The sequence below is a fragment of the Ursus maritimus genome, unplaced genomic scaffold, assembly GCF_017311325.1.
Source record: "Ursus maritimus isolate PB19 unplaced genomic scaffold, ASM1731132v1 scaffold_23, whole genome shotgun sequence".
In the NCBI taxonomy this organism is placed as follows: Eukaryota; Metazoa; Chordata; class Mammalia; order Carnivora; family Ursidae; genus Ursus; species Ursus maritimus.
In genome coordinates this window covers 5,290,251-5,317,907 of record NW_024424786.1, presented here as the reverse complement: position 1 = coordinate 5,317,907, position 27,657 = coordinate 5,290,251, and the positions used below count along the sequence as shown (strand labels likewise).

General features: G+C 35.6%; 1 protein-coding gene across 10 annotated transcripts in view; it reads left to right on the top strand.

Annotated features, from left to right (window-relative positions):
- SOX6 (SRY-box transcription factor 6) overlaps nucleotides 1-27,657 on the top strand; it is a 578,685-nt gene that overhangs the window by 217,378 nt on the left and 333,650 nt on the right. For all 10 annotated transcript variants that reach the window (XM_008708903.2, XM_040638855.1, XM_008708901.2 and 7 more), the window contains one exon: nucleotides 12,561-12,801. In XM_008708903.2, coding sequence (XP_008707125.1) covers nucleotides 12,565-12,801 — 237 coding nt within the window. In that variant the 5' untranslated portion in view covers nucleotides 12,561-12,564. The remainder of the gene's footprint in view (nucleotides 1-12,560; nucleotides 12,802-27,657) is intronic.

Here is a 27,657-nt window from a genome sequence, read left to right as displayed (position 1 = left end):
ATACTGCCACTGGGAGACTATTCCATGGAACTTTTATTTGTCTTTATTTGGAAAAATTCAGAATCTCTTTAAGAATTTTTTTTTTTTTTGAGTCAAACTATTTTTCTGTGAAGTTTTATTGAAAGGGATTTACATTCATTCAGTACCTACCAAATACTAAGTAATTGCACATATTATTAATTTAATCTTTACAACTCTCCAAGGAAGATGAGTTATCTCTAATTTGACAGATGGAGACATGGAAACTCAGAGAGTTAAGTAACTTCTCAAGTTCACAGATGTAGTAAATAAGAAGTCTGAGATTTAAATCTCTACTCTAAACCTTTCACTACATCACACTCTTTTCTTATGGCAGTAAATTCTGTTAAGACTGGTAGCAGTTTTCCAGTTTCTAGGGACCATGGATGCACATCAAAGATTTACTTTTGAAGAAATAAAAACATTTAATAGATTAGGCATGATAATTGTAAAAGTTTTTCAATTTTGGAAAACTGTGAGGTGGTGCTTATAATGAGAAGAAAAATTAGAACTGGATAGCAATGCAAGATTTTTTCCCATAACAAAGCTTGGAAAAACCTAGAAGTTCTGTGGCTTGATAGGTGTGCATTAGGTATTTGGTCAAGAATCCCTTAATATGCAAGACAGTGGGTCATCATACTTGTCGTTTATAATGATAACCTCAAACAATTTTGTGTAATGATTCATGGGAACAATTGAATTCTTATGTTCTCCTGGAGCTGTTTGTGATAACATGTTACCAGCAAATGCAAGTGAGAAACTTAGCAAATAGCTATAAGGAGGGAAGGGATGATGAAGGGTGGGAGGGAGAAATACACGATAGCTGCAATTTTGTTATTTGTGAAACTAGACTATTTGCTGTATATAAAATTGTGGACATTTGGGTAAGTGGTGAAAACCTTTCCTCAGCTTTCACATTCAATTATAATTTACAAAAATGCAAGTCCTTGTGTATGAGGGTTTGTTTTTTTTTTTCTATTTCATTAGGGTACATATAATGTTATGTGGCAGTCAGTTTTTAAAAAGATATCTAAATTACTTGGTATTCCCTGAAATTAACTCTAGATGGGTCATGTGTTAAATATATACTGCTCAAGTACCTCATCTCATTTTTTCTCAAGGCTGTCCTCAACACCTTTGTAATGAGACAGCTGCAGTTGTATCTGATGCTTTTGGTGTGGCCTTTCTGGTAAGAGGTGGAAGGTAGAAATTGGATCTCACATTTCTCTAGACCTTGAAATGAATGGGCAGTGACATCCTTATTTTATCCCACAATTGTCTGTATAAGAATATAGTTAAATGTTGACTATCTAGACTAACCAGTAAAAGCATGCTAGGGAAAGCATGGATAGTTAACAACAAACAAATATTTGTTAGAAAATTTACCATATAAAAACTACAGTAAACCTCTCAGCGTTGTGTGCCAATACCTTTAACTATTTCCATAACTAATTTTGTTGTCAAGCTGTTTAGAATGAGAGTCAAATGGATTGGTTAGAGGATTGGCAGATCTCCTTTTTTCTCTCTTTCCCTTTTTTTTTTTTTTAATAGTTGTTAACCAATTATTAAACACCTCCAACCCTAGAAGGGAAGGAAAAAAATAGCAAATCCTTTGACTAAGCTTGAATTAAATGAGTATCCAGAATATCTAACTGGAATATTAAAAATAAAATTCTATAGGAAGTATATACATAGTAAAGAAAAATTCAGATGATAATTGAAAATAGTTAATAATTTATTCAATTTAGAATTACTGTTAGAGACCTTTAATTCTAATAGTATCTGCCTTGGAATTAGACCACTTGAGTTCAAATTCTGCTTTTTGTTTTTACAAGGTGTGACTTTAGGCAAATTTTAATTTAAAAAAAAATAAACATTTTTGCGCCTTGATTTCCTTATCATTAAACAAGGTCAATGACATTATCTAAATCCTAGAACTGTTCTGAGAACTAAATGAGGTTAATACATGTAGCAGTGCTCAGTGCAGTGACTAGTACTTTCTAAGCATCTTGTAAATGCTATTCATGTATCTTTTCAGCCATCTCTCCAACATCCATCCATCCATCCATCCATCCATCCATCCATTCATCTATCCAACTTTCCAGTGTTTTTTAACAACATAGATCGATGATTTTGTGTGCGTGGGCGGGGGGGGGGGCTTTCTTGCTATCGAATATGTAGAACTTTTAAGGTATGAGATGGATTTTACTGGCCGGGGGTGGGGGAAGAAGAGATAGCCCTGGAAAACCAAGTTAGGTACAGAAATCTAAGGGGTTTACTTTAAATCCGCTGGTTAAATATAATACTCTAAATTTATTTCTGCCTACTCATTTAATAATATTTAAGTAATTGGGCAAACAATATTTATTGAGTGTTTTCTTTATGCAAAATATTGTACTAGGTACTTGTGGGAATACAGAAAAGCCAGGATTTTGTTCTTGCCCATGAAACGTTTGTAATCTGGTTGGGATTATTTTAAAGAAATAATGATATTACACTTTTTAAAAAGATTAAGTAAGTTAGTATGCATTTAAGTGTGGAGTGAGCGACATAAAAGCAAATTTTCAGAGCACTTATTAGGAGTGATTAGAAGAGGGGTGGATCATATTTACTTGGAATAGTCTCAGTTGGTTTCCTAGTGATAAGAAAGGAGGGTGAGGGAAGTAGGGGGAGAAGTAGGGGGAGGCAGGCAGAGCAAAGGCGGGGTTGGGGAGTAAGCAATAAGTGAAGCCTGAGTCTATCAGTCTAGTTAGAATAGAAGGTTAAAGTGTAGAATACTAGAAGATGAATTTAGAAAGATTGGTTGGATCTGAGTGGAGGGCCTCGAATGCCAGGGTCAAGAGTTTGGACTTTTTTTCTGTCATCAAGGGAAAGCCACCGATGTTTCTTGACCAAAAGAGTGGTTTGATGAAGGGAGTGGCAGTAAGATTGATTTGGAGGGGGAGAAAATGAAATTAGGGAAACCAGTTTAGAGTCTGCCGTGAGAGTATAGGTATGAAATGTAATAAAGCCCTACACAGGTGATTATTAGCGTGGTAAGAAGGTGTGAGCAGAAGAAATTTTATTAAGGAAGAATTGATGGAGCTTAATGATAGGCTGGCAGTGAGGAACAAGAATAAAAGAGGAGACCGATGCAGTGTCATGTTTTGAATTTGGATGATTCCGAGAATGATGCTTTTCTGGGTGTGAATGAATGAGGGAGGGTGTTGAAGAAAATAATGATGAAACTAATTTTAAGTTTGTTGAATATGACATAGCAGAGTACATCTTGGTATAAATGTCTAGCAGTCATTTGAGGACTGTTGTATTTCAGGAAGATGAGAGAGTGCTCAGTGTTGGGTATATAAATATAAAAATTATATGATTTAAATATTAAGGAATGAGATGTTTGACAAAAAGAGCATAGAGGAAGAGTAATGTTTAGGTTGGCAGCATTAACATGTGAGTGGTATTTTCTGTGGCTATGTATTTACCTTAAGTTTGAAAAATAAGCTGTTTGTTCATCTCTCCCTCTCTTATTTTCCCTTTTCTCTTTCTTTCCAATATTAGACAATATGTAGGCAATATTGTCTACAGTGTGTGTGCACTGTGCGGGGCATCGATGATCCAGTAAAGAACAAGACAGACATGACCGCTAATCTCATAGAATATACAGAATAAGCTTCCCTTTTAAGAAAAAAATAAAACAAAATCTTTTAATATTTTCTATTTTTCTTCTGCTGAATGTAAGCTTATGATAATATCTTTGCAAGCATTTATCTCCCTAGGACTAGAAGACATTCTGTGACAACAGGCTTTTTTTTCCCTTCCTCTTGTTGATCCTTTTTTATTATTACTATATTGTATGGGATATTCTGCAGGAGCATAATTTAGGAATGTGTTAAGTTACTCATCGCTGAAGTTCAAAAAACACTGATCGCATCCCCTGTGCTATGCAGTTTTTATTTTGTTAAGCTTATAAGTAGGGTTTCTTGGGCCAGGGTGGTGAGGAGGAAGATTTATTCTATATTTTGAAAGTGGGCAAGGTCAAGGAAAAAGATATTTTCCTAAAACAGTCTTATTTCTCAAATCTACACTTCTTTTAATGATGTAAAATTTATCTCAAATCTCAATAACACTTGCAACTAGAGATTGGATTTTTGTTTTCCTCCCATCCTCATTCTGCTTCTGATTTAGCCATAGAGTCAATCCAGTGTCTTCATCTCACCCTTTTTTCCCCCACTCTTCCCTTATAAAATAGGGCAATGGTGGAGTACGAGTGAAGAATAAGATTGATTGGCCATTTCAGATTTATAAAGGATGGAATGTCTAAATTTATATGGTAAAATTCAAGCTCAGGGAATCTTATGTTGTTGATGGTCCCTGATTCATTCCACTTGCACTCTGGTGCAGTGCTTCTTCCTCTCCCTCAACTGACCCTTTTGTGTGTGTGTGTGTGTGTGTGTTGGAGGATTAAAAATGATATTATTTAGAACGGAAGTATTGGGTAAAAATGGAATATCAGGCAATAGCTGTAAGTGGTTATGTATCTCTGTTAAAAGGAGGACATTATTGATGAAAGAAGAAAACCCCTATGTGTGGAGTGTTTTCGGAATGGGAAAGACAGTTTTTTCTATATTGGAAGGAATGATGTAAATCTGAATGTGTTAAATCTTGAGTTAGATATAAAATCACTTTAAGAAAAGAGCTTTTAAAAAAGCAGTTTGTTTGGAGCAACATCTATATTTATATCTTTGGAATCTTCAGGGTATGGGAGAGCCATGTCAAATTTTCAGTGCTTTAATACTAACCCAGTTTTGAGTTACTGAAATCACTTTCATAGTGGGCCAATCTGGCCACCAAATTTGGACAAGAATTCAAGATGCTGAGTGTCTCAATAATAGTTCTAGACATGTACCCTATGCTTGGTTATTTTTCTAAACTTGGATAGAGATAGTATATCAATTTCGTCAGGTGAATTTTCAACCTCGAAAACTCAGGCCCCTTTAGAAGACAAAAATGGAACATAACTTTTTTTTTTTTAAAGGAAAAATTAAGACAAAAGCTTTTGAGGTTGGATCCTACCTGTTTTTTTCTTTCTTTCTTTTTTTAACCTTCAGCACTATTTCTAGGCTAGAAAGAAATCTCTTAAAGTGTGGTTTTTATAAGGGATGTGCTGCTGACGTACACTTAACATTATCAGCCCAAATGGCAGCAATATAATTTGTAGGCCTTGTACTCTGTCCGGAAGTTGTAGTGCTCTTACTGGTATTTGTATTCACTTTTTATGAATTGGTCTTTCGTGTTGTTTTTCATTTTAATTTAATGTAAGACTAATAAGTCTTATTGTTAAATAACAAAGATTGCGTCGTAGCCTTTAGTATTAAAATGCACTCGTTTTTGGGGGAAGCCAGATAGATGTGTTTACTCTGTAGAGAGATTTAGATTTGATTTTTTGTTTTCTTCATGGTAATTATGTTTGCACTTTGCTGATCACTAGTTGTGCATTATTACAATGGAAGGTGACAATTTGATTGTCTTCAATTGAAGAAACAAGTAATTTTATATTCACTAAGCTGTCAGGTAACACTAACTCACAGTACTAAGAGCTCCTGGCAATGCAGCTTGGCACCTATATTTAACTGCTTTGATGCTTGTGTAACCTCCGCTGAATCAGAAATACTTCGCCTGCTGGAAATGGTTTTCAGGGTTGTACAATGAGGTTTTCATTAAGTAGACAAACTGAAAATGAACTGCAAAGCCACAGTTGTTTCTCTCCTCCCCTTTCCCCTTTACCCCTCCTCAACCTCCTCCCCTTCCCTTGCCTCACCCTTCCCCCTCCATCTCCCTTCCCCATTTCTCCTCCTCTTATTTGATAGGAACCTGAAGTTTATACCTTATTTCATTTACATGGAAGAGAGGAATTGCTGGATTGCTTTATTTAGCTGAAGGAAAACCTCAGAGATTAAACTTCGTTATGTAGTTTTGTTCATGGTCGTCACACGTGAGCCTTCATTTTTTGAAATGATCTATCCAACATCAATTTTCATATTTCTCTTTTTTTCTGGCAATAATAAAAAGAGAAAATAGAGGTAAGAATGGAAAAGTATACAGTGACAGCTTCCTGCCCTTTCTCTCTGAGAAGTTATTATTCTGGTTTATGATTTTTATTAATAAGTGGATAAGGTATCTTGTAATTGGGCTTGTAGACTAGTGGGTAGGTTTCAAGCTGACAAACACATGTTTGGTTTTCACTTTAAAAATTATGGTTCTCATTTCATGTGAAGAGGAGGTTCAAAGTAAGCATTTATAAATAAACTCATTCTGCTACTATTGTAGACAGTTTTCATTCAAGCCACATAGAGGTCTTTCGTTTGAGCTATAAAGTCATTGTGCTTGATTAAAATCCTCTAAGTTAATGTGTATTTATAGTAGCCATTGTTTGGTTTTGCTCTTATCGTTAAATGACTGATTTTATTTATAAATTCTGGGCCTGGCTTTCCAAAGTAAAGATCCCAGCAAGTTACCGGTAGAAAAACTGAGAAAAATTCGGTATTACTATAAACAGAAGTATAGATAGAGGTTACATGAAGTCAAGTTGTTTTGATCTCCAGAAGAAACTGGATACTCAGAGACACATGTAACAATTACAGGTTTTCCATAGGCAGGCAGGCAGGCTAGTCTTTAGGCTGGTTGCCTGCCTCTTCCAGCAGATACTAACCAATTAGACAGAGGTGGTTACGTGATGTAACATTATCAGGAGAAACAATTCATGAGTCAAAGCATTCCAAGACATATGAGCTCTAGTCCAAAGAACAGTCTTAAGCTATGTAAAGTGACAGCAATATTGTCAGCTAAATATAAACTCTAGAAACACAAACTTTGATGACTTGAGAAGAATCTGTTCCAGGTAGTCTCTGTTTTGTAAGAACCTCAGAAGGCCTTTGGAGACAATTTTGGTGCTTTGGTGTGAAAAATTAGAAGCCTTAGATAAGTCAGAATCCATTAATTTAAGCCCCTTCTTAGACATACTTCAAGGGCCTCAAGTGTATTTCATTTGCCTCATCTCTCTTGATCTAACAGATAAATCAGTGAATTTTCTTCTAACAGATATTGTCTATAAATGTTACCTGTATGTTCTGAAAGAGCCACTACAAACTTTAAAAGATAGGTTTATAACTCTCCAAGGTAGCTCTGAAAGCAGTTACCTTCTTTTTCACTTAATTTTCTCAGTTACTTATTAAACAGATGAAAGAGTGAGGAAAAACCTGGCAGAAGCTGAGGGAAGTTTGGGGGTGGAGTTGGGGAGAGGAGGTAGTGCTGGATAAAACAATACAAAGAATCAACAGCCACCCTCAGGCTTTACCCTAATGAAGCAGGAAAAGTTTTGAGGGGGATGTCTTTATTTTAATGTCTGGAATTGGGATCCTTCCCCATCGCTCAATCCTTAAACATGGGAATTAGAGGTGCAGGAAAAATCATTCTTTGCCCTAGGCTGAGTGGACTGGCATCCTTTGTAGGGGTTCCTAAGTATTGTGCATTTTGGCAGCTGAACATATGTGTTACTCATGCTCCTTAAAATGAGAGGCACTGTGTTATATTTTTGGAAAATTAGTTGTTTATTTCTTAGTATCAGATCAATTGCAGCATTAAATTAACAGTGAATTATCTGAGAGAAATAAATCTACCTTGGTAGCCTGGGGCTGAGTTGCAAAAGCAAATGTGAATATTGGCCTGAGTGTTTAATTTTTCGTTAAGTAAACCAACTATTAAAATGTTGCTTTATGTTAAAAACTGAGCTTCTTTTGAATAAATGTAATACACCTAACAAGTGAATGCCATTTGATAATTACCTTAGAAGTAAGGAAAACATTAAAAAAATCAGGTTAAAAATATTGTTCCAATAAATTCAGTGGCTCTTTTTGATACCTATGTAAATCACAAAGGATAGTTTTGAAATGGATTCTTCCCAGGCAATAGTTAAAATAATGATAATGATAATAATAATAATAATAATAATAATAATAATAATAATAATTTCAAGTGGTGATACCTTAGGAAAAAGTTGTTTTAAAATAATCCTAACCTTTAAACATATACAAATAGCTGTTTCTTAAAAATAACAGCAGGTTGGGCTGGTTTAAAATTCTAGAAAATTTGATTTTCTCAGAGGGCTTATTGTACAGATATCCATATCCTTACCATTTTATAAAGTCTTGGACCAGCTAATCTTAATTTCTTGTCAAAGAACATAAAGTAAATTTACTATTTGAATAAGTTTGTGATGGCCTAAACATTCACATTTTGCACTGGGGTTTTGGATTTGAAGTGAAATAATTATCATCTTTCTAGAGATACTCCTACTGACTTCCTAGAAAACATTATCCATTAGTGGAGACTTCATTTCCAACAATCTCATTCCCAAAAGTCCTAAGCCCTGAAGTTCTTCCCAATGGCCTGGCATCCTGGGAATTCACTTGATCTTCTGGGCAGAGACATTTCAAACTCGGGGAACACATGATGGGAATTTAGTTTCATGTGTCCCAAAGATATGTAATTCTCTTTGGAGGTTTTACTTGATAATAGCTATGCCCCAGAAAACCATCTTGTTTAACCAATGTGATAAGTTGACAATGTAGTTTTTCTCTCTGATTATAATGTACTCTGTGTAGTCAATACACTAGTACCATGTGAGTGTAATTTCCTCTTTTATTTTATCTCCAATGCACTGTATTATAAATAAACAGTTAAAAAAAACACCAAACAAATCTGTTGCATCTCCTTTTAAGATTGTACCACTGTAGACACTTGTTCTAGTAAAGTAGAATTGGGCGCATTTGATTGCATTTAAATTTTTCATGCTTCAGCAGTTTGGCTGGGAGCACAGTAAAGAAAAATCCCATGAGCGAGGATAGTTTAGAATAATAGAACTTGATTTTGTGTATTATAGCGGCAACATTTGCGCTGCTTTAGTTAGGGTTGTGTCAGCACTTCCATTATAAACCCCTGTTTTCAGGGGGTATAACTAGGGAGATTTTTTTTTTAATACAAATTAAAAAAACAATTCATTTGAATGATTTTTAAGTTATAATAGTGCAAAAATAAAACAAAGTAAAGTCACATAGCAATTGACCATTTTCACAAGGATTTTGATTCTTTTGCTTACTAGTTTTATATGACAGCAGCTAAAGTAAGATACGGTTCTAATACGCGGGGGCTGAAAATTTTTGTAATGAAAAATTACTAAATGAGCATTAAAAATAAAAGTGAGCACCCCAGGTGACATTTTAAAACATTAACACCAACTGTATATTTGATTTATGAGTTTCTGAAGAATAGCCGTGGTGCAGTGGTTATAGTAAAGGCATTCCCAAAAGTCAAGCATCTTTGCAGCTTCCAGAATAGTTTAGTTGGTCTAGTAAAATGTTTTAAAAAAGGAAAGCTAAAGTAAAGAAATGAATGAGGATGTCATCAGTAAGTTGAAGGATTCTTTAATAAAGTAATTGTGTAAAAAATAATCAGTAAATTGAATCTAATAATCGGGAAATTTAAGACTTACTTAATAAACTTTGCTTTAAAAAGAATTTGTACACATTTTCCTTTTAAAAGTACAACAAAACTACCAAACTACAACAAAACCAACAATTAAAAACCAATCTGAAAGAAGCCCAACAATTTTATAGAGAGGAAATCCCTGCAGTAGAACAATACTGCAAAATCACCTTTTTCTCTGCTAGCAACGTGTTGAGAACTGTAGTAGAGTAAACTCAAGATATTAAATAAAACATGATACGGTAAAGTATGCTTCTTGGAACAAAAATGTTAGTTCCTTAGGTAACGGGAAGGATTTTCAAGTCGAGTTTGCCTTCCTTGGTTGTTTAACCGGTATTGCGCTAACATTGCCCTTCTCCCTGTCCCTGAACGATGGTCGGAACTGAGGATGAACAGTCAAATTTAATATTGCTTTTTTTTTTTTTTTGGCAGCCTATCTTTTACTTGCAACCTTGATAGACATTTGTATTTGTAGGTGCAAAATAAAAGACAAATTGTGTGATGTTGTGAATAGGTAGCTTTCCTGAATGGTCACTGGAGGAATCACCAGAAGACTGTTGATGAAGTAGAGGTGAAGCCTTTACTCACTAATTGTATTCAGCGTGTAATTTCTAAACTTCCCTCTGAATTTTGATTTTCAATTAACACTCCCCATTTGAAGATAATTTTCTATTTAATGTAATTGCAGGAAATAATTTATTGGCTGATTAAGACTGAGGGCCCAGCCTTCCTTAAGAAAACACTCTAACAAACCAGCCTTTAAACTCAACTCAGCTTTGGACAGATTTAGTCTATTTTTACAGCTGCACGGTTGTGTTTAATTAGGATTGTGCACTATTGTTCATTGGTGCAGTTTATACTTGAAATTATTCTTAAGAGACTTTTCATTTTGGGTTTTGTGTCATGATTAATTTATACTAAAGCAACAATCACAGATATTGCTATTGGAAGGAGCCAAATCACTTTATAATAAGAGGATGTTTGTTGGGGAGCTAAAGTCACTCTGAGTTTTGGCTTATGACTTTCAATTGTATTTAACTGTTTTAAAAGGCAGCAGTAAATTCATTCTTTTGTTTTCAATGTGAATGATTACATTATTGGTACTGTCATTATCTGAACTATGGAAACACTCTTGTTGTTTATGGTAAACTCTGGATAAACTTGCAGACCAGTTATAATTTGCCTGGCTTTACTGTAGTATTTGTAGTGATCCCTGTACAATGAGAAACATCCTTTGGTATCATTTTCCATACGTGTATATGCATTTTTCCACATGCTAGTTTTGATAGAAATTAGTCAAGAATATACTTATCTGATTCTTTGATATAGTACTATTTAGGACATTTCATTTCTTTCTTCTCAAAGAAAATACAGACATTCTTCTGCACTTCCTTTCCCCCATTTTATTTTCTAGTATCAAGTCTAATAGATGAAATTTTATTATTTGTGGAATGATTATTATAAGTAGGTATCAGCATTTTAATATGTTTCAAAGCACTTCAAAAGCCTGTAATACTTTTATTTAGAGCTGTGCATAATTAGATTAGCTGATCTTATATTAATTTTTTTCACTGTAGGATACTAAATCTGAGCCCCCTCATTAATTGTGAGAAATTTAGCATTAGCTGTTAAATCCTATGTGAAACATGGGCTGCTACATAAAAACTACTGTTTAAATTGGAATTAACTTAATTATTTTTCTTTGCACTTGATATTTCCTTCACTGCAATATTCATGAAAGCATGTGACAGATTTGTAAATTTAACTGTTAATCTCAGATTTCTAGACCCTTTAATCAGTATTTATTTGTCTGTAGAAACAGTACTAGCAAGTTAATGATTTGCTAATTTGAAAAATGCTCATGTGGTTTCCTATGTTAACTGATTTGTGCATTTTTTAAAATATGGTATGAAATCAATTAATGTTAAAGAGCAATTAAGGTGGAGATTTTATTCCTTCGTTACACAGCAATTTTAGAGCTAAAGATGCTATAAACTGAAAACAACATAAAGTTTTAGAAAAAATACTCAATTGTCTTTTCTTTTAAGTTATAAACTTTTGGTGGTTTTATTTCTAAACATTTTGCTAAGAAAATCATCTTGACAAAGCACAGAATGGAGACCTTGTGCAGAATGCAGTCGATGTTTACTTGTAGGTACATAGATGAATGTTCAGTAATTGTTTTTGCAGTTATAAAATTATGATATATTGTAGGCATTTTACTATTTTCACAGTAAATGTTTTGAAATTTGTATGTACTTTCTAATATAAAATAGAGACATAGTTATTTCATATACTTAATTCAAATGTTACAAAATTGCCCTAAGACTAATCTAACATTATCAGCCACTTGATCAATATGTCATTTAAAATTTAAGTTACGGTAGTTGACACATTTTGAAGATCTTCAGAAAAAAGATCAGATTGGCGCTAAACAATGTTAGGCCCTGGCACTCATAATACAAGGTATAAACTAAGAAGTCAGGACAAAATTTGCTTAGGACTTTCAACATGTATTATGTACTCTCCTGATTGTATTTTCTCACATAGACTTCTTTTGTTCCCACATAAAGCACAAGAGAAATTTGGGTATTTCTACTTTAAAATCATCTTCTAAACTGGCTTATTTGTCAGTTCATTCACTAATTAATTTTTTTTTCTTCATTGTTAGCCATCAACCTAATTTGATAACCTAGTTGGGAGAACTGGGAGGAAAAATATGCACATACGTATGCTATACGTTATGAAAACTTACTCCATGAAGATGTCACTGTGGATTGTTAAGGGAGAAGATATGTAGCAATTACTAGGAAGAAGTTTGCTGACTTAAAAGCAGAGAGGGAGAGTGGAACAGATAAGCTAAGTTCTTTCTCAAAGTGGTTTAGAGTAGCTCATAAACAACTTGAAGTTAGAGAAGGTACTTTTTTTCCAAATTAGTCAAATGTAAGGGATGGTTTGTTCTTTTGTCATTGACAGTCTTTTTGAATCCATGCTCTTTCCTTCTTCTGCAGAAGAATGTCTTCCAAGCAAGCCACCTCTCCATTTGCCTGTGCAGCTGATGGAGAGGAAGCAATGACCCAAGATTTGACCTCAAGGGAAAAGGAAGAGGGCGGTGATCAACATGTGGCCTCCCACCTGCCTCTGCACCCCATAATGCACAACAAACCTCACTCTGAGGAGCTACCAACACTTGTCAATACCATTCAACAAGATGCTGACTGGGACAGCGTTCTGTCGTCTCAGCAAAGAATGGTGAGCTTTTAAAATCTGGCTGCTGTCACTAAGTGTGTCTGTTAGTATGGCCTCATCACAAATAGGTGTTTTAGAAAAAGCTCAAAATATATATCATAGAGTTATTTGTGTTTAGGTCATGAAACAAGCACCATGTATATATTGTTAATATTAGTAATACACTAGTAACTGGGAAAAATTGGAAAATGGTTTGGGATTTAATTTTTTTCATTTTATTTCATTTCATTTTTTAAAACTATGTTGTGTTAGTCACCATACAGTACATCATTCGTTTTTGATGTTGTGTTCCATGATTCATTGTTTGCCTATAACACCCAGTGCTCATTACAACGGTGCCCTCCTCAATACCCATCACCAGGCTAACCCATCCCTCCACCCCTCCCCCCCCCTGAAACCCTCAGATTGTGTCCCAGAGTCCATAGTCTTTCATGGTTCGACTTTCCCTTTGATTTCCCCACCCTTCAGTTTTCCCTTCCTTCCCCTAATTGTGATTTAATTTTTGTCCATTATTAGGTCAACTTGCCAAAAGATATTTAATTTAGTTTAAGGGGAGGTTTGGTTATCTTATTCTCTGAATCTCTTAATAAGGTGGTGAACTTGATAATGACACAAAATAGGTATGATCAGATAAAGTGTGGCTGTGTGTTAACATTGAAATATATATTAAGCAAACACATCTATGTGAATGAGGTCATATGGTGAATACATCTTCAGTGGGGAAATGCAGGTATTTATCATAGCTAATGGTCATTTTTGACTTATAATAAAGCTTTTCTCACTTATGTGTCTATATTATTAATTTCAAAAGGACACACAAAGCTCCTGAGTATCATTCAGTCAGACTGCAGGAGTTTTCCCTGAAGGTAGAAACAACATCAGATACATGCTGTATCTTAGCCAGCTTTCCCATGCAAAATTCTGTCTCTGACCATCAAAACAGAAGCCACCGTAAGTGGCATTGTCTAGTTTAAAGCAAAAATATCCAGTTTTTTTGCATCTAGAACTGGCCACAACCTTAACATACTTTATTAGATAAGGAATTGACAACCTGTTTTACATTTCTTAACTTTTGGTATGTTAATGAAAGACATTTTAAGTGGGCTGTGAAGAAAAGTTTTATTCTTTAATAAAAATAAGTAGGGGAAGAAAGGGATAAAGAAAGGGGGGTAATCAGAAGGGGGAATGAAGCATGAGAGACTATGGACTCTGGGAAACAAACTGAGGGCTTCGGAAGGGAGGGGGGTGGGGGAATGGAATAGACTGGTGATGGGTAGTAAGGAGGGCACGTATTGCATGGTGCACTGGGTGTTATACACAACTAATGAATCATCGAACTTTGCATCAGAAACCAGGGATGTACTGTATGGTGACTAACATAATATAATAAAAAATCATTAAAAAAATAAGGTAATATTTAAAAGCGCCTTTACTACTGATAACATGTATTTAAATTCTTGCTCTGTTCTTAATGTTTAATGTCAAAGACTTGATTCTGTAAATTATGGAGGCAGACATTTTCTTTTTCAGCTGATTTTGCAAACACAACTAGTACTCTGTAGCAGTAGGTGAATAGTAGGGGAATGGAAGAAAAAGAAGACTTTTCTAGACGAACTTTAGGTTCATAGGGCATTGTCATTATACAGTTAGAAAGATCCACTGGAAGATTTATTTTCCTTGCACAGGGGGGGAGAGGAAAGTATAAAAAGGCAAGACTAAAAGACAAAAAGTCTGTTTTTCTGATTGAACTGAATCATTTTTCTACCTCCAAGATAGCAAGGGTGAAATAGGTATCCAGTCACTGCCACTGGCTTTTTGAGAAGACAGTAAGCCCATGTTTTATTTTTATTTCATCAAATGTTTATACAGCATCTTCTCTGGGCTCACCGTTCTACTAGGTGCTGGCTGTATTGTGGTGAAAAAACATGCAAGATTATGCTTTCCTGTAACTTGTATCTAGGAGAGGAGACAGAAATTAAATAAATACACATACATAAATATGTAATTAAAATTGTGATATGTGTTAAGAAGAAAAGGAACAGAATGCTATGTGAGAAATAAAGGGATAAACCTAATTTAGAATAGATGGATAGGAATGCCTTCTCTGACCTAAGGATGATAGAAACTAGCCAGGCAAAGAATAGAAGAAAGAGTAAAAATAGCAAAGGTAACAGCATGTATGAAATATTTGAGGTGAGAAAAATATAGCCAAGTACCAGAAAATGAAAGATAGTCTTTGGGGTGCCAGTTGGTTAAGCATCTGACTCTTGGTTTCAGCTCAGATCATGATCTTGGGGCCGTGAGATGGAGACCCGTGTCAGGCTTCAGGCTCAGTGCGGAGCCTGCTTGGGATTCTCTCTCTCCCTCTCCCTGCCCCTCCCCTTGCTCTCTCTCTCTCTCTCTCTCTCTCTGAAATAAATAAATAAATGTTAAAAAAAAAAAAAAGGTAGTCTTTGTGGCTGGAGTGTAATGAGTGAGGATGCAGTGTAGCATCAGATCTGGTTGGAGAGACAGGTAGGGGCTGTATCCAACAAGACCATATAGGGGCTCCTGGGTGGCACAGTGGTTAAGCGTCTGCCTTTGGCTCAGGGCGTGATCCTGGCATTGTGGGATCGAGCCCCACATCAGGCTCCTTCGCTATGAGCCTGCTTCTTCCTCTCCCACTCCCCCTGCCTGTGTTCCCTCTCTCACTGGCTGTCTCTATCTTTGTCAAATAAATAAATAAAATCTTTAAAAAAAAAAAAAAAGACCATATAGATGACGTTATGGAAGTGAGGTTTGATTTTAAGTGCAATGAAAAACCATTGAAGGGTTTTAGAATGTTGTAGATAGATCACTCTGGCTATAGTATGAATAGATAGGAGGGAGACAAGAGTGAAAGAAGTGAGACTTGTTGGGAGCCTACTTCAGAAGTCCAGGTAAGGGGCTGGTTGGCTTAGTCATTTAGTGATCCGACTCTTGGTTTCCCCGCCCCGGGGTGGAGGGCAGGCTCCATGCTCAGCAGGGGGTCTGCTTGAGATTCTCCCTCTCCTTCTGCCCCTCCCCCTTGCTCATACTTGCTCTCTCTCTCTCTCTCTCTCTAAAATAAATAAATAAATCTTAAAAAAAAAATAAAGTCCAAGTAAGAGATGGTAGTAGTTTGGGTTAGTGTAGAGGTAGATGGGATAAAGAGAAGGGGTGGATTCAAGATCTGTTTTGCCACTTACGCCAAATATAGTCATGGACAAATAAAAATAATGAAACCAAAAAATATAGGTTGAGGCAGAAATAATACCATTCAAATTTTACTTCTTTAGAGAACATGTTACTTATTTTCCTTGGTAAAATTTGTTTGTATTTTGGCAAGTGCCAATTTGCTTCAGTGAGTCATTTTCAAAGTTTTATGATCTAAAATTTTGTCAGAAAATAGATATTAATAATTTGCTTACCAAACTTACATTAAGAGGGATTTGTGGTAGTATAAAATACTTTAAATTCACAAATATGTTATATATTAGTATAAAAGAAATCATATTTGCTGGAAATGTTTTCAAACTTTCACTCTCTTTTGATATCAAGCACTGCTTTCCACTGGAGCCTTTGTGTATTCTGAATGTCTGGAAGCCAAAATATTTTGTTTTAACTCCCACTCTATAGTATTTCCCAGCTGTGTACTTATATGGTATAATAAAAGGATTTAACAAATGGGAAATAGCAGCTGCATTTGGAAATTCCCTTTGTGCTCCCTTTTCATTCGATAGATTCAATAATGTGTAACAACTGTAGCATCAGACCTGTACTGACTTACACTACAAGTATCATATCACCAACCAATTTTTCTTTACAGGGAAGAAAAACAATAGAAGGATTTTAGGTTTCTGGGCAGTCCTACAAACCTACATATAGAGTGTGCGTATGTGTATGCGCATGTGTGTGTGTGTGTGTGTGTCCGCGTGTGTCCATGTGCATGTGTGTGTGTGTTGGTGGGGGAGACTTTGACTAAAGTAAAATTTAATAAACATTTTACCTCATTCTACTTGCAAATAAATATGACTTCCAAAAGTATTTTTATGAAATGAAGTGAAACTTGGTAGTTCTCTTCAACGGATCATACTCATTGCCCACTGTAACTGAACCCCATAAAGTAGCTGTGGAGGAATAAAATATAAAAGTAAAAAACAACAACAAAAATTCTAGCAGCACCTATTCAGTTTCCATTGTTATTTACTTTTTGAAATGGCCTTCACTCATGAACAGTTAGAAACAGGCACTAGAAGTTTCTTATCTACTGCATTCAGGAAGGTTTTACTTTGAAATATCAAGACCACAGAAGAGCTTTACTGTAAGAGATGGTAAAGACAAAGCAGAGAAGTTCTGCTAATCCACACTTCCTGATTAGAAAAAAAAAATCTTGAAATGTTGAAATTCTGATTATTTTGAATGGTGTTCCAACAAAATATGAGACCACACAGTTTCAAACAAAGAAAATAATTCATTATGGCATAAAGCAGAGGAGAATAGAGATTTTAGAGATCGGCATTCAAAGGCCAATTTGAGATTAAGAAGTTTAGATTCTGATTTTAAGTATAATTACTTATGTTATAGACGCCAAAGTGCTTGATTTAAAGTTTAGTGTGCTGTGTTAATTGATAAATTCCATTTGCAGGCTGAAAAGTTAGTGTAAATAAAAATTCACCGTTCTTGTTCATTACATACAGGCACTACTGTTTTCATTATGATATGAGTGTACCAGTGTACCAGTACTTTTTTTTTTCCAAAGGAATATTGACACTGTCTCCTGAAATGTGTTTTTGTTCCCATTAGGACTGATTCATTAGACAGGAATAAATTCACATAATTTTTTCATGGAAAAAATGTGTAGTGTATCATTCTTTTCAATGTTAACAAGGATGAAGGAATATTTTGTGGCTATATTTAGTGACTGGCAGTATGACACTGTGTGTAGTGAAGATTACTTGAGTCTATAGCACCTACTAAGTCCTAGGCACAGGGACTTTCTTATGTATAAGACAGTAAGGAGCCTTGCTGTCATAGATCTGGATTCTAGTAGTATGACAGACAATAAAGAAATTTCACAGAGTGAGCCAGTTTCAGACAATGATAAGTGAAATAAAGAAAATTAAATGAAATGTGATCAAGAACGACTAAACAGTCTGGAAGTGCTTTTTGAAGGGGTGACTTTTGTGTTGAGGTTTGAATGAGAAAGAACCAACTATGCAAAAATTGGGGGGAAGACACCCAACTAGAGTTTGTAGTAAGTGCAGCAGCCTTTTTGTTCAGTGTATCTGAACACAGAAAATAACAGAGTGGCTGGGATGGAGTGGGTGAGGGAGACAATGGTATGAGATGAAATCAAGGAGGCAGGTAGTTAACAGAGACTTCGGGGTATCTTGGGCTACGGTGAGGTATTTGGACTTTACTTCAAGTGCATTGGATGATTTTAAACAAGGGACTAACATGATTTGATTTATGTTTTTTGGCTGCCGGGCAGCAAACCGGTTGTGGGAGATAACAGCAGAAACAAGGACAGTTAGTAGGAAAACTATGGCAGTAGTACCGTGAGAGTCTGATGCTACGGGGAAGAGTGAACAGTTAGTGAGATTATTCTTGGAGTTCCCATAAATTCTGAAGAAGGCAAGATTCACGCAGAAGGTGAGGAGACTATTTTAAGCCATGTGGGCATGAATTTAGTCGTGTGGGCAGAAATTTAGTCAATAATGAACAGGAAATGAAATTGCTAAGACCAAGGATGTAGGATAGGGGGTAGGTTTGCTCCTGGACAGAGAATGGTCCCATGTGAGGACAGAAGCTTTTTCCTTAAGAAGAAACTGTTTGCAGGTGACTTCTGGGGTAGGCCATGGGAATGTAGACAGGGTACCAAGAGTATGTCTTATGAAATTCACAAAGTGACAACAAGATTCTATGTGAGATCTTCTAAACACATGTACATCTCTGAACTTACATTCATGCTTATACTGATATATAATTTAAGTCAAAATGGGATTATATGCATCTGGATTTTAATTAGTAATATAATTAAAAATAACCATACTGGACCTTGAGCCCCAGAATATCAGAGCTTCTTATTTTAGAGACATACTTAAATTCCCCTGAATGAATTTTATTTTTTAGAAAAGTTTTAAAAATAGTTTTTCACTGTAAATAAAAGCTGCCAATAATGACCTTTGTGTAATTGAAAGAAAACAGTAATAAGCATGTTGAGATATTTAATAAATATTAGGAACAATGCTATCTTGCTTGCAAACAATTTCTCCTTTCTGCCATTTTTGCTTTTAGTCCAAAGAAGTTGCTAATCACCTCTGGAGCGTTCTGTGTAGTTCACTTTGAGTCATAAAAATTCTGGTGTGAACTTTGTACTGTGACTGGGATTGGAGCTGTTGTCATTACATGATAACATAGTCCAGGAATTTTGAGTGTGGATTTAATCCTTCTCAGCCATGATTTATGTTGTGACAGAATTCTAGAAGATTTCTAGTTTTGTAAGCTTTTGAAAGATTTTAAAAACTTGAGTTGTTGCCAGTTTTTGGTAAGGTTCAGTCATTTAAGATAGCAGGTAGCACCCAAAGGAAATTTATCTTCTCACTTTTATTGAGACCGTGTTTTAGGAAGTTTAGTGAAGCCCACTAGTTCGCAGGGACCTATTTTATAGTCTTAACACCTAAGGGAGGCTTTCTGTGCATCTTTTTGGTACCTGCTTGGTCCAGGAAGCACCAGAAAAGAGTCCATAAACTAGCAAGGTTTAGACTTCCTAGAAAATTTAGTTACCACTCCTCTCATTTTAGGATTTTGGAAGTCATTCAATTTAAGTAAATTTCAAACCTATACTTCTGGTAGCAAGTGAAAAATGTCCGCCCTTATCCCCTGAGTCATGAAATAACATTCTCCAGGAAGCTTTGTGGGAGATTTCCCATTTTCTGTAAAATTGAAACTGTATTTAGCCTCTCAGAAATTTAATGACAGGAATGTACTTACAGTTTGAACCAAAAAGTAAAACCATATTTTATTGCCTGGTGTGGGTAGTGAAATAGACAGCTACTGTTGTCTAGTGTTAACACATTGATCATCTTGGTATTTCCATACCCTGGTTATGTGCACTGTTTCCTTCTTGCTATTAAAAAAATGTCGATGTTTAAAAAAGTTTCCCAAACCTGGGTACCTTACATTAAACAGAATGATTACTGGTATGCTACTTGAAAATATCTTGATGTTTATGGAAATTGGAATGATTTTATTATTAACCTTAATGATATAACATACCTTTAAGTATACTTTTTGGAAAAGTTTTCTTACCTAGCATATTATCAAAATCTTTATCAGAAGTAGAAACACTAACATGCTCTGGAATAGTTGGCTTTTTTCCCCCTTGGGCAAGAAAGAATCAGGTATGCATGCTGATTAACACACTCCAGTCATTAACATGTGATTATGTGGGCTGCATATTGAGCACCTGCCAAAATATAAAAATCCAGTACTTTGCTACATCTGTGCAACGACTTTTTGCATTTCTTTTGTATTTTGACAGTTCAAGGAAAATCAGGCCCAAGTATCTTTTTTTTTTTCAGTGTAATAAAACTGTATATACAGAATGTTTTCAAGGAGACAAGATATGCCATGTTTATTTTTATTTTAATCTTGCAGGCTGTATAAGAGCCGGTGACTGGAGTTTGCAGAGCACTGACTATCACATGAATCTCTTAACAAACTCCATTACTGGCATTCACTTACAATTTACAGCATTCCTTCATGTTCATAAGGATTATCTTTTCTGGGATTCAACCAATATTCCCCTAATTTGCTTCATTTTCATGTGATATCTTTATGCTTCATAAATATTTTGTCTTCACTTCTTTCACCACTATGCTGCTAACGCACAGCTCATAGTGATGCCAGGGCTGTTCCTGTGGTTTGTTTTTTTCTGTCTACTATCCACATGCAAATATTCCTTCATGACCAAAGTATTGTTTGGGTTCTGTAGTATTTCCAACACTTACGAAAGGTCCCTTTTCAATAATCATTTAAAATAAAATTTGATTATTAATAGAAAACCTGGGATGACATAGTCTAGCAGAACAGCTTGATTGAGCCAGGCCTGTTCCAGGTAGCTTTTTTTCTCAATGGTTTCAGAACATTTTTGTTTTTTAAGATTGCCTTCTTGTCAAATTGGTATTAATCAATGGGAGTTGATCTCATAATTTTCTGATTAAAGACCAATAATTTTTCTGACTAAAGCAGAACTCCACAGTCTATAGGTGGTTCTGATTAATACACACTTTCTTATATAGAATTCCTTCTTACTTAGTGGTGATCTGAGTACATCACTATAATGAAATATGATAACTGGAATAATGAAATCCACACATTCCTGTAAGGCTTTGAAGCAACATGTAGAAAGCAATGTATATATGATATAGCATGCAGTCTTTTATGTGACTAATTTGAACTTTTCATGATTAGAATGAGATATGAATCTGAAGGTCCTTCTATATCAGCATGAATAAGATGGTGGTGCCTGTGACAGGGAGCATTTTGCTTTGGAAGGAGGAAGCTGGGATTGTAGTTTTCACTCCTCCTGCTCTACCTTCTTACACTAATTTGGAGAGGGTTGCTTTCCATAAAGGCAACTTTAACATAATGAGTCAGTCGGAGATGACATTGAAAGGGCTCTTTGATTATTGAGTCAAACCACCTGCATTAAGCAGGAAAGCACCTACTCTGTTCCTTACATGATCATATCCAATCTTTCTTGAACACATCTAATGAATGTGTCTTAATTATCTTGATATGCAAATTATCCTACTGTTTGATTGTCCTCTGCAATAAGAAGTTTTCCTTGCTTTCCAAGAGAAATGTAACCTTTTAAAAGAAGAACAACTTCAAGCCATTATTGCTTTTGTTAATATAGCTTTCAGTGTGATGACATTTATTTTTTATACTATTAACCTTTTAAGTATTATTTTGGTATTAGTGCATTCCCATGACCTCTAGGCATTATTTTTCTAGGTGATGCAAATTGAGTTCAATAATATATCTCTGTGTAAACCACATTCTCGAATCCAAAGTATAAATTACAAACGTTTGCTAATAAAATTTTACAATCAGGTAAAAATTAGAAATGAATATTTATGCATTTCATTTATCTTCTTTATATTTCATTAACATACTAGAAAATGGGAAACCTTATTTAATAAAATGATTGAGAATTATTTTGTAAACTTTTGCTTTCATTATAATTTAACTCTGATTTGTTTTCACTGCCGGTGTACTGAGAGTACCTAGAATACAATATTCTCAAGTTCGTCAAACTTCTGGGAAGAAATGTGCCCTCATGTAAGCATAGATAGATTATGGTGGTATATAGAAGAGATTCATTTATCTTGGGACACAAAAGATGAGCTTTTTTGTTTTGGCAATTACTGTTATTTAGGAATTTTTTGGTTAGCTCTAGTGGTAAATTAGTAGCTTTTTACATAAGGACGATGTTAGCCAGGATTAAGCTAATGTAATCCATGAACAAATTGGAGTAAATTTTTGCTCCTGAATTCAGAGTTAATGTGTGGCCTTCAGCTGTATTAATTATTTTGTTCATGGTATGCTTCTACCAAAGATACCTCTCTCATTTTTTTTTGTTTTGTTCTTATACTGATATATTTTGTATATGAAGTTGATTATGGTTTATTTATTTAGCTTTTTGAAGTTGACAGTAAGATTAGAATTTACTTGTCCTTTTGGCTGCCATTCTCTTGGACCTATGAGGAATGATCAGTAGAGCAAGGAATTAATTTGAATCTGAGTTTTTAGGTATTTGGAAGTTAGAGAGAAAAATATAAATTCATACCTTCCCACCTTACCCATCCACCTTCCCCACCCCCCACACCGAGAAGAGCAAAAGCATGCACTTTTAGGATTGTAACTGAGTCATCAATTCAGGGTTGTGTGCTGCCTTCAGGTAGGACAATGCACAGCTTTCAGACATTGGGTACACCTGATGACAGAATTAGACTTCTCGTTGCTGCCTTGTGGTAAATTAGTGACATTTTTGTGCCTACTTTCCCTTTTCCTGGAAATGTAAATATAAAAGATAGATAGAGAGACACAGATAGGTAGATAGATAGATGCACGCTGTATTAGCAACACAGACTCTGAGGTATCATTTTTAGTCTCTTTGTACCTGTTCTATCTGTAAAAAACTTAAGTCAGAGAGCTGGAGATGTTATTTTAAAATTTCTGGATTACAGAGAGTTTCATGTTAAGCCATTACATGTATTTGACATATTAGAAGGAAATTTGAAGGCTTTTGTGGTAGAATTCTCTGAATTGCGACCCTTACTGGGCAACATCCAGTGAAGAGGGGGGGTGTTTGAGTCTCCAGAGCAGTTGTGAGGGCTCAGTATATATGACAGAGAGAACAGTTGGTTCTCTAGTTACTCCTCCCTGGGCAAACAAGGCCGTGGAAGCGTGCCACTGTTACTAGAGTAGAGTCTCTATTAACAAATGGATTTGATAGGCCTCGATTGGGCTTGGGTACTTCTTAAAATTAAGATTTGTGGGGCGCCTGGGTGGCTCAGTCTATTAAGTGTCCGACTCTTGATTTTGGCTCAGGTCATGATCTCAGGGTTGTGAAACAGAGCCCCTTGTCGGGCTCTGCTCTGGGCGAGGAGCCTGCTTGAGATTCTCTCTCTTCCTCTCCCTCTGCCCCTCTTCCCCCCACTGTGTGGGTGTATGCTGTCTCTCTCTCTCTCTCAAAAAAAAAGAAGATTTGTGAGATAGAAAGTGCGTACTCTGAACTCTTTTTAATGTGACCTCAGTCTCATTTTTAGGTAGACAACCAAGACATAGTTTGTTATTATACCGATATTTGTTTCTGGGGGCTTAATTACTACCTTTTTCCTAGTGAATCCCAACTATCTTACCTTTTTCCTAAAAGTTTTAAATCCCATTTTTTTCTGAAGCCACTCTGATACCCTTGAATGATGGTAGATCCCCTTCCCCTCCAATGACCCCAGTTTCAGTCTTGAGTTAGGGGCAGGTTTTCCAGAAGCTGGATTAAATCACATTTCAACAGACTACTTGTATCATACTACAAACCCTCTTCTTCTCTGTTCATTCTGAGTTAGTGTCCTACAACAGGTCCCTGGTGACTTGACTGTCCTAGTTTCAAGGCTATTTACCTGTTTTTGGTACAGGTTAGGTAGGTTTTTTACTTCTTCTCCTTCGCTTCTGCTTCATAGTTCTGATGTCTGGGTTTGTCCACTATTTCAAAGTGCTCTTCATTATTCCTCATTTGGATGACAGTTATGCAAAATGGTTCCTGGTAAGCTGACTGATACCTGGATCCAGTGATGTGTATATAATTTAGGCATCCACCATAGCCTTCAGTTCATTTAAAGCATACTAGCTGCTTTGCTGATTATATATAAAAAATACACAGTTATTTTCATAAGTGCACTGGTATCTCTCAAATGGGGAAGGAGAGAAAACAACTACAAAGGAGGAGAGCATGAGGATAATAGACTTGACACTAGAGTAAGTAGTTATCTTGTATGAAAAGCTCTGTGGAATCATTTGAGACTCTCCATGCATAGAAAGTTGCTCTGTAAGAACTTGTCCAATTATACTTCTCCAACTTCTGCATAATCACACCCCTTATTCCCCAATGCCTCAAACTGTAAAAAGCAAACAAATAAACAAAAATTCTTGATTTAGTGGAAATGTTTTCCCTGTGGTTATTTAGAGGAAACGTAGAGGAAAGGATGTTGCCTCATAGAAGGCCTATGTTTATCTCTGTCACTGATTTGCTGTGTGACCTTAGGGAAGTCACTTTATATCTTTGGACTTCAGTTTCCTCATCTCAAAAATGAAAGATTTGAACTGTAATCACCAAGTCTCTTGCTACTTTTAACTTTCTTGGCTTCAAAGTTAAAATTGTCTTACCCAATTCAACCTAGCCTGGTAGTGTTGTTTAAGTTGAGTATCATATGGTAGTTCGAATACTAATGAATTTCCAGATGAAAGTTAACTGTCTAAAGTTGGTAGGCACACAAATCAGCTAATAGCTGGACCTTGATAGAATGTTGTTCCAGTGTTGGTAAATTCACCACCAGGCCTGCCTGCCTTAAAGGTCTTCTTACCATTCCATTACCAAAAAGTCATAAAATATTCTCATCTCTGAGAAGTTAGTTAGTTAACTTGTCTGGGTTATATGGGAGGTGGGTAGAAAAGCTGTGACTTAACTACAAAATCTGGCCCAGAGAGCCTGCATTTTATTAACTATTATATCATCTTTTTTTGCACAGGGATTCAAGTACCAGATGAGATTAAGCAATTGGATTTTTAAGGACCTTTGAATCTTGAGATTTTGATTCTATTTGTGAGGCTGATAGTGTATAGATGAGGCAAAGCTTTTCTATGTGTTTGTCTTGACAGGTTTGGAGACTTTAATATTTTTTCTGTATTTTACTTCCATTTATTAAATATGGTGATGAAGACATTTTAAAAACTTACTATTGTAATTTTTTCTTTGAATCAAAATAATCAAAACAATAGCTTTCATTTCTTAGACTTTAGGAATCATGACCCTTTATTTTTTTTTTAAAGATTTTATTTATTCATTTGAGAGAGAGACAGAAAGAGCACAAGCAGAGAGGAGAGGCAGAGGGAGAGGGAGAAGCAGACACCCCACTAAGCTGGGAGCCCAACTCAGGGCTCTATCCCAGGCTCCTGTGATCATGATCTGAACCGAAGACAGACGCTTAACCATTAAGACTGAGCCATCCAGGTGCCCCAGAATCATGACACTTTAGCAGATACTGGTAATAAATTTATATTCTGATGTCATGAGTAAATTTATTGTTATTGAACAGTATAATAATAGTGTAAAGTGGCATGATTGAGAATGCTGTATAAATCTAATATATTCTACCAAGTATCAGTTTTAATAAAAGAGAAAAAGAATCAAACTTTGTTTTACTATTAGAGTAATGATACTTTTATCAGGAATAATCTGTTGTTAACTGGAACCAAATTCAGTATTTTCATTTATGTAAGCTTCTTTAAACCAATGCTTTTCCTTAAAATATGTCATATTAGAGAAAAACGTACTTTTTCCTCTGAGAAAGAACCTATGAATGTTAGCAATTTAGTTTTCAGCATATTAAAAAGGTTAGATTTCCTTTGTTAGCAAGAAGTTATTGGAACCTAGATTAGGTAAAGCTTTATCTGTCAGTCACCCAATAATACTGAGGTAGTATGCGTCTTATACAGCACAGTTGGCAGGTAGTTTTTGGTTCATCAGAAAAGAGTTGTTTGAAGTGGGGAATCAGAAAATGTCTAGCAGTTATATATAATATAACTTAATATAATATGTTAAAATACATGTATATATGTAATTTGTGTGATTTAACTTGAATGCTTAATAGAAATTTGAAATATATAAAATGCAGTGCATACAAAAGGAGGTGTGTGGAGCCATCCATTCTGTCAGAGAAGATTGATCACGGACATGGCGGAGTTGCTAGTACACAGTCATTTAAAACAAACAAAAACAACTTTTAGTTGGTTTTATTATTGCTTTTAATTTCTTTACAGACATTACATCCCATTAATTTCCTTCAGTTAAAGACTACCAGGAACACACTTGTAGTTGAGCAACTTGGGTTTATGACACATTACAGTAGGGAGAACGCACACCACAGACAACCATCGAATGTCTCAGAGAGTATTCAAAAGAACATTTTTTAGGATTTGGCCTTTGTTTGAGTGATTTGGGATAGGGTTTAAGGAAACAGAAGCTTGCTGTAGATTGGGAACTGTCAGAAATCAGGGACAAACCTATAATTTGGTATCCCGATAAATCTTACCTGGAGTGAGGATAAAGCTGTAATTGGAACGGAAGTATAACTAAAATGGAAAACAAAAGCAAAAACAAAATGACAGCATGCAATGCAGTAAGAGTGAACACATTTAATTCAGCCTTGCTAATGGGTGAAGGAAAGGGGAAGAGAGGGTAATATTCTGTCCCTATAGCTACATTGGTCAGCATGTAGAGAAGTTGATTCGTGCAGCTGCTTAGAGAGGCCATTTCCCAGTCATTTCTCCCAGCAGCAATGACTTCCACCTGTATGTGGGTTTCAACTCTGTTTTGTAGGGCAAGATTCCATTCCTGACCTATGGTCTCTGCTTGTCAGTTCCTGACATCTTATCTGACTTTTGTAACCCCAGCCTATAGCTCTCCTCTGCTTGCAGTTATGACTGCCCATTCATATTCCTGGTCAAGGTGCAGTTGGCAACCCGGGCAAATTAGAGCAGTAGTAGACTGTAGCTGCTCCGGGACAGAGTGGAGATAATCCATATGCGGTTAGGTTAAGTGGGAATTGATGGTAAGTATCCCAGAAAAAGCTAGTTACAAATGCTAAGGCTACTGGGGTTTTGTGAGGGGTCAGATCTTGATGGAATTAGTTTGGGATGACTTTATAAAGGAGGTGATTTTTGAGCATTGATATTGAAGAGAGTAGTGTCATTTAGTATTTATTATTACACTTAGATGAATGAGAATAAATAAAAACCTAAAAATAGCGTCAGTGGTCATCATGACTGGATTTTCAGAATTAAAAACTGAAACACAAGACAATTGGACAAAGGATGTTTGAAATTTAATAATGAGTAGTTACCGTATGTTGAGTAACTTAGGTGATAGACACTGTCCTAGGTGCTTTATATATTATTCATTTCTTACAGCAACTATTTGAGGATATAGTTATAGCTCCACCCTGTAGAAAGGCAGGGTCTAAGTCCCACCCTCTTGACAATGTACAAGCCTTGGTGACTTACTATTGAATAGAT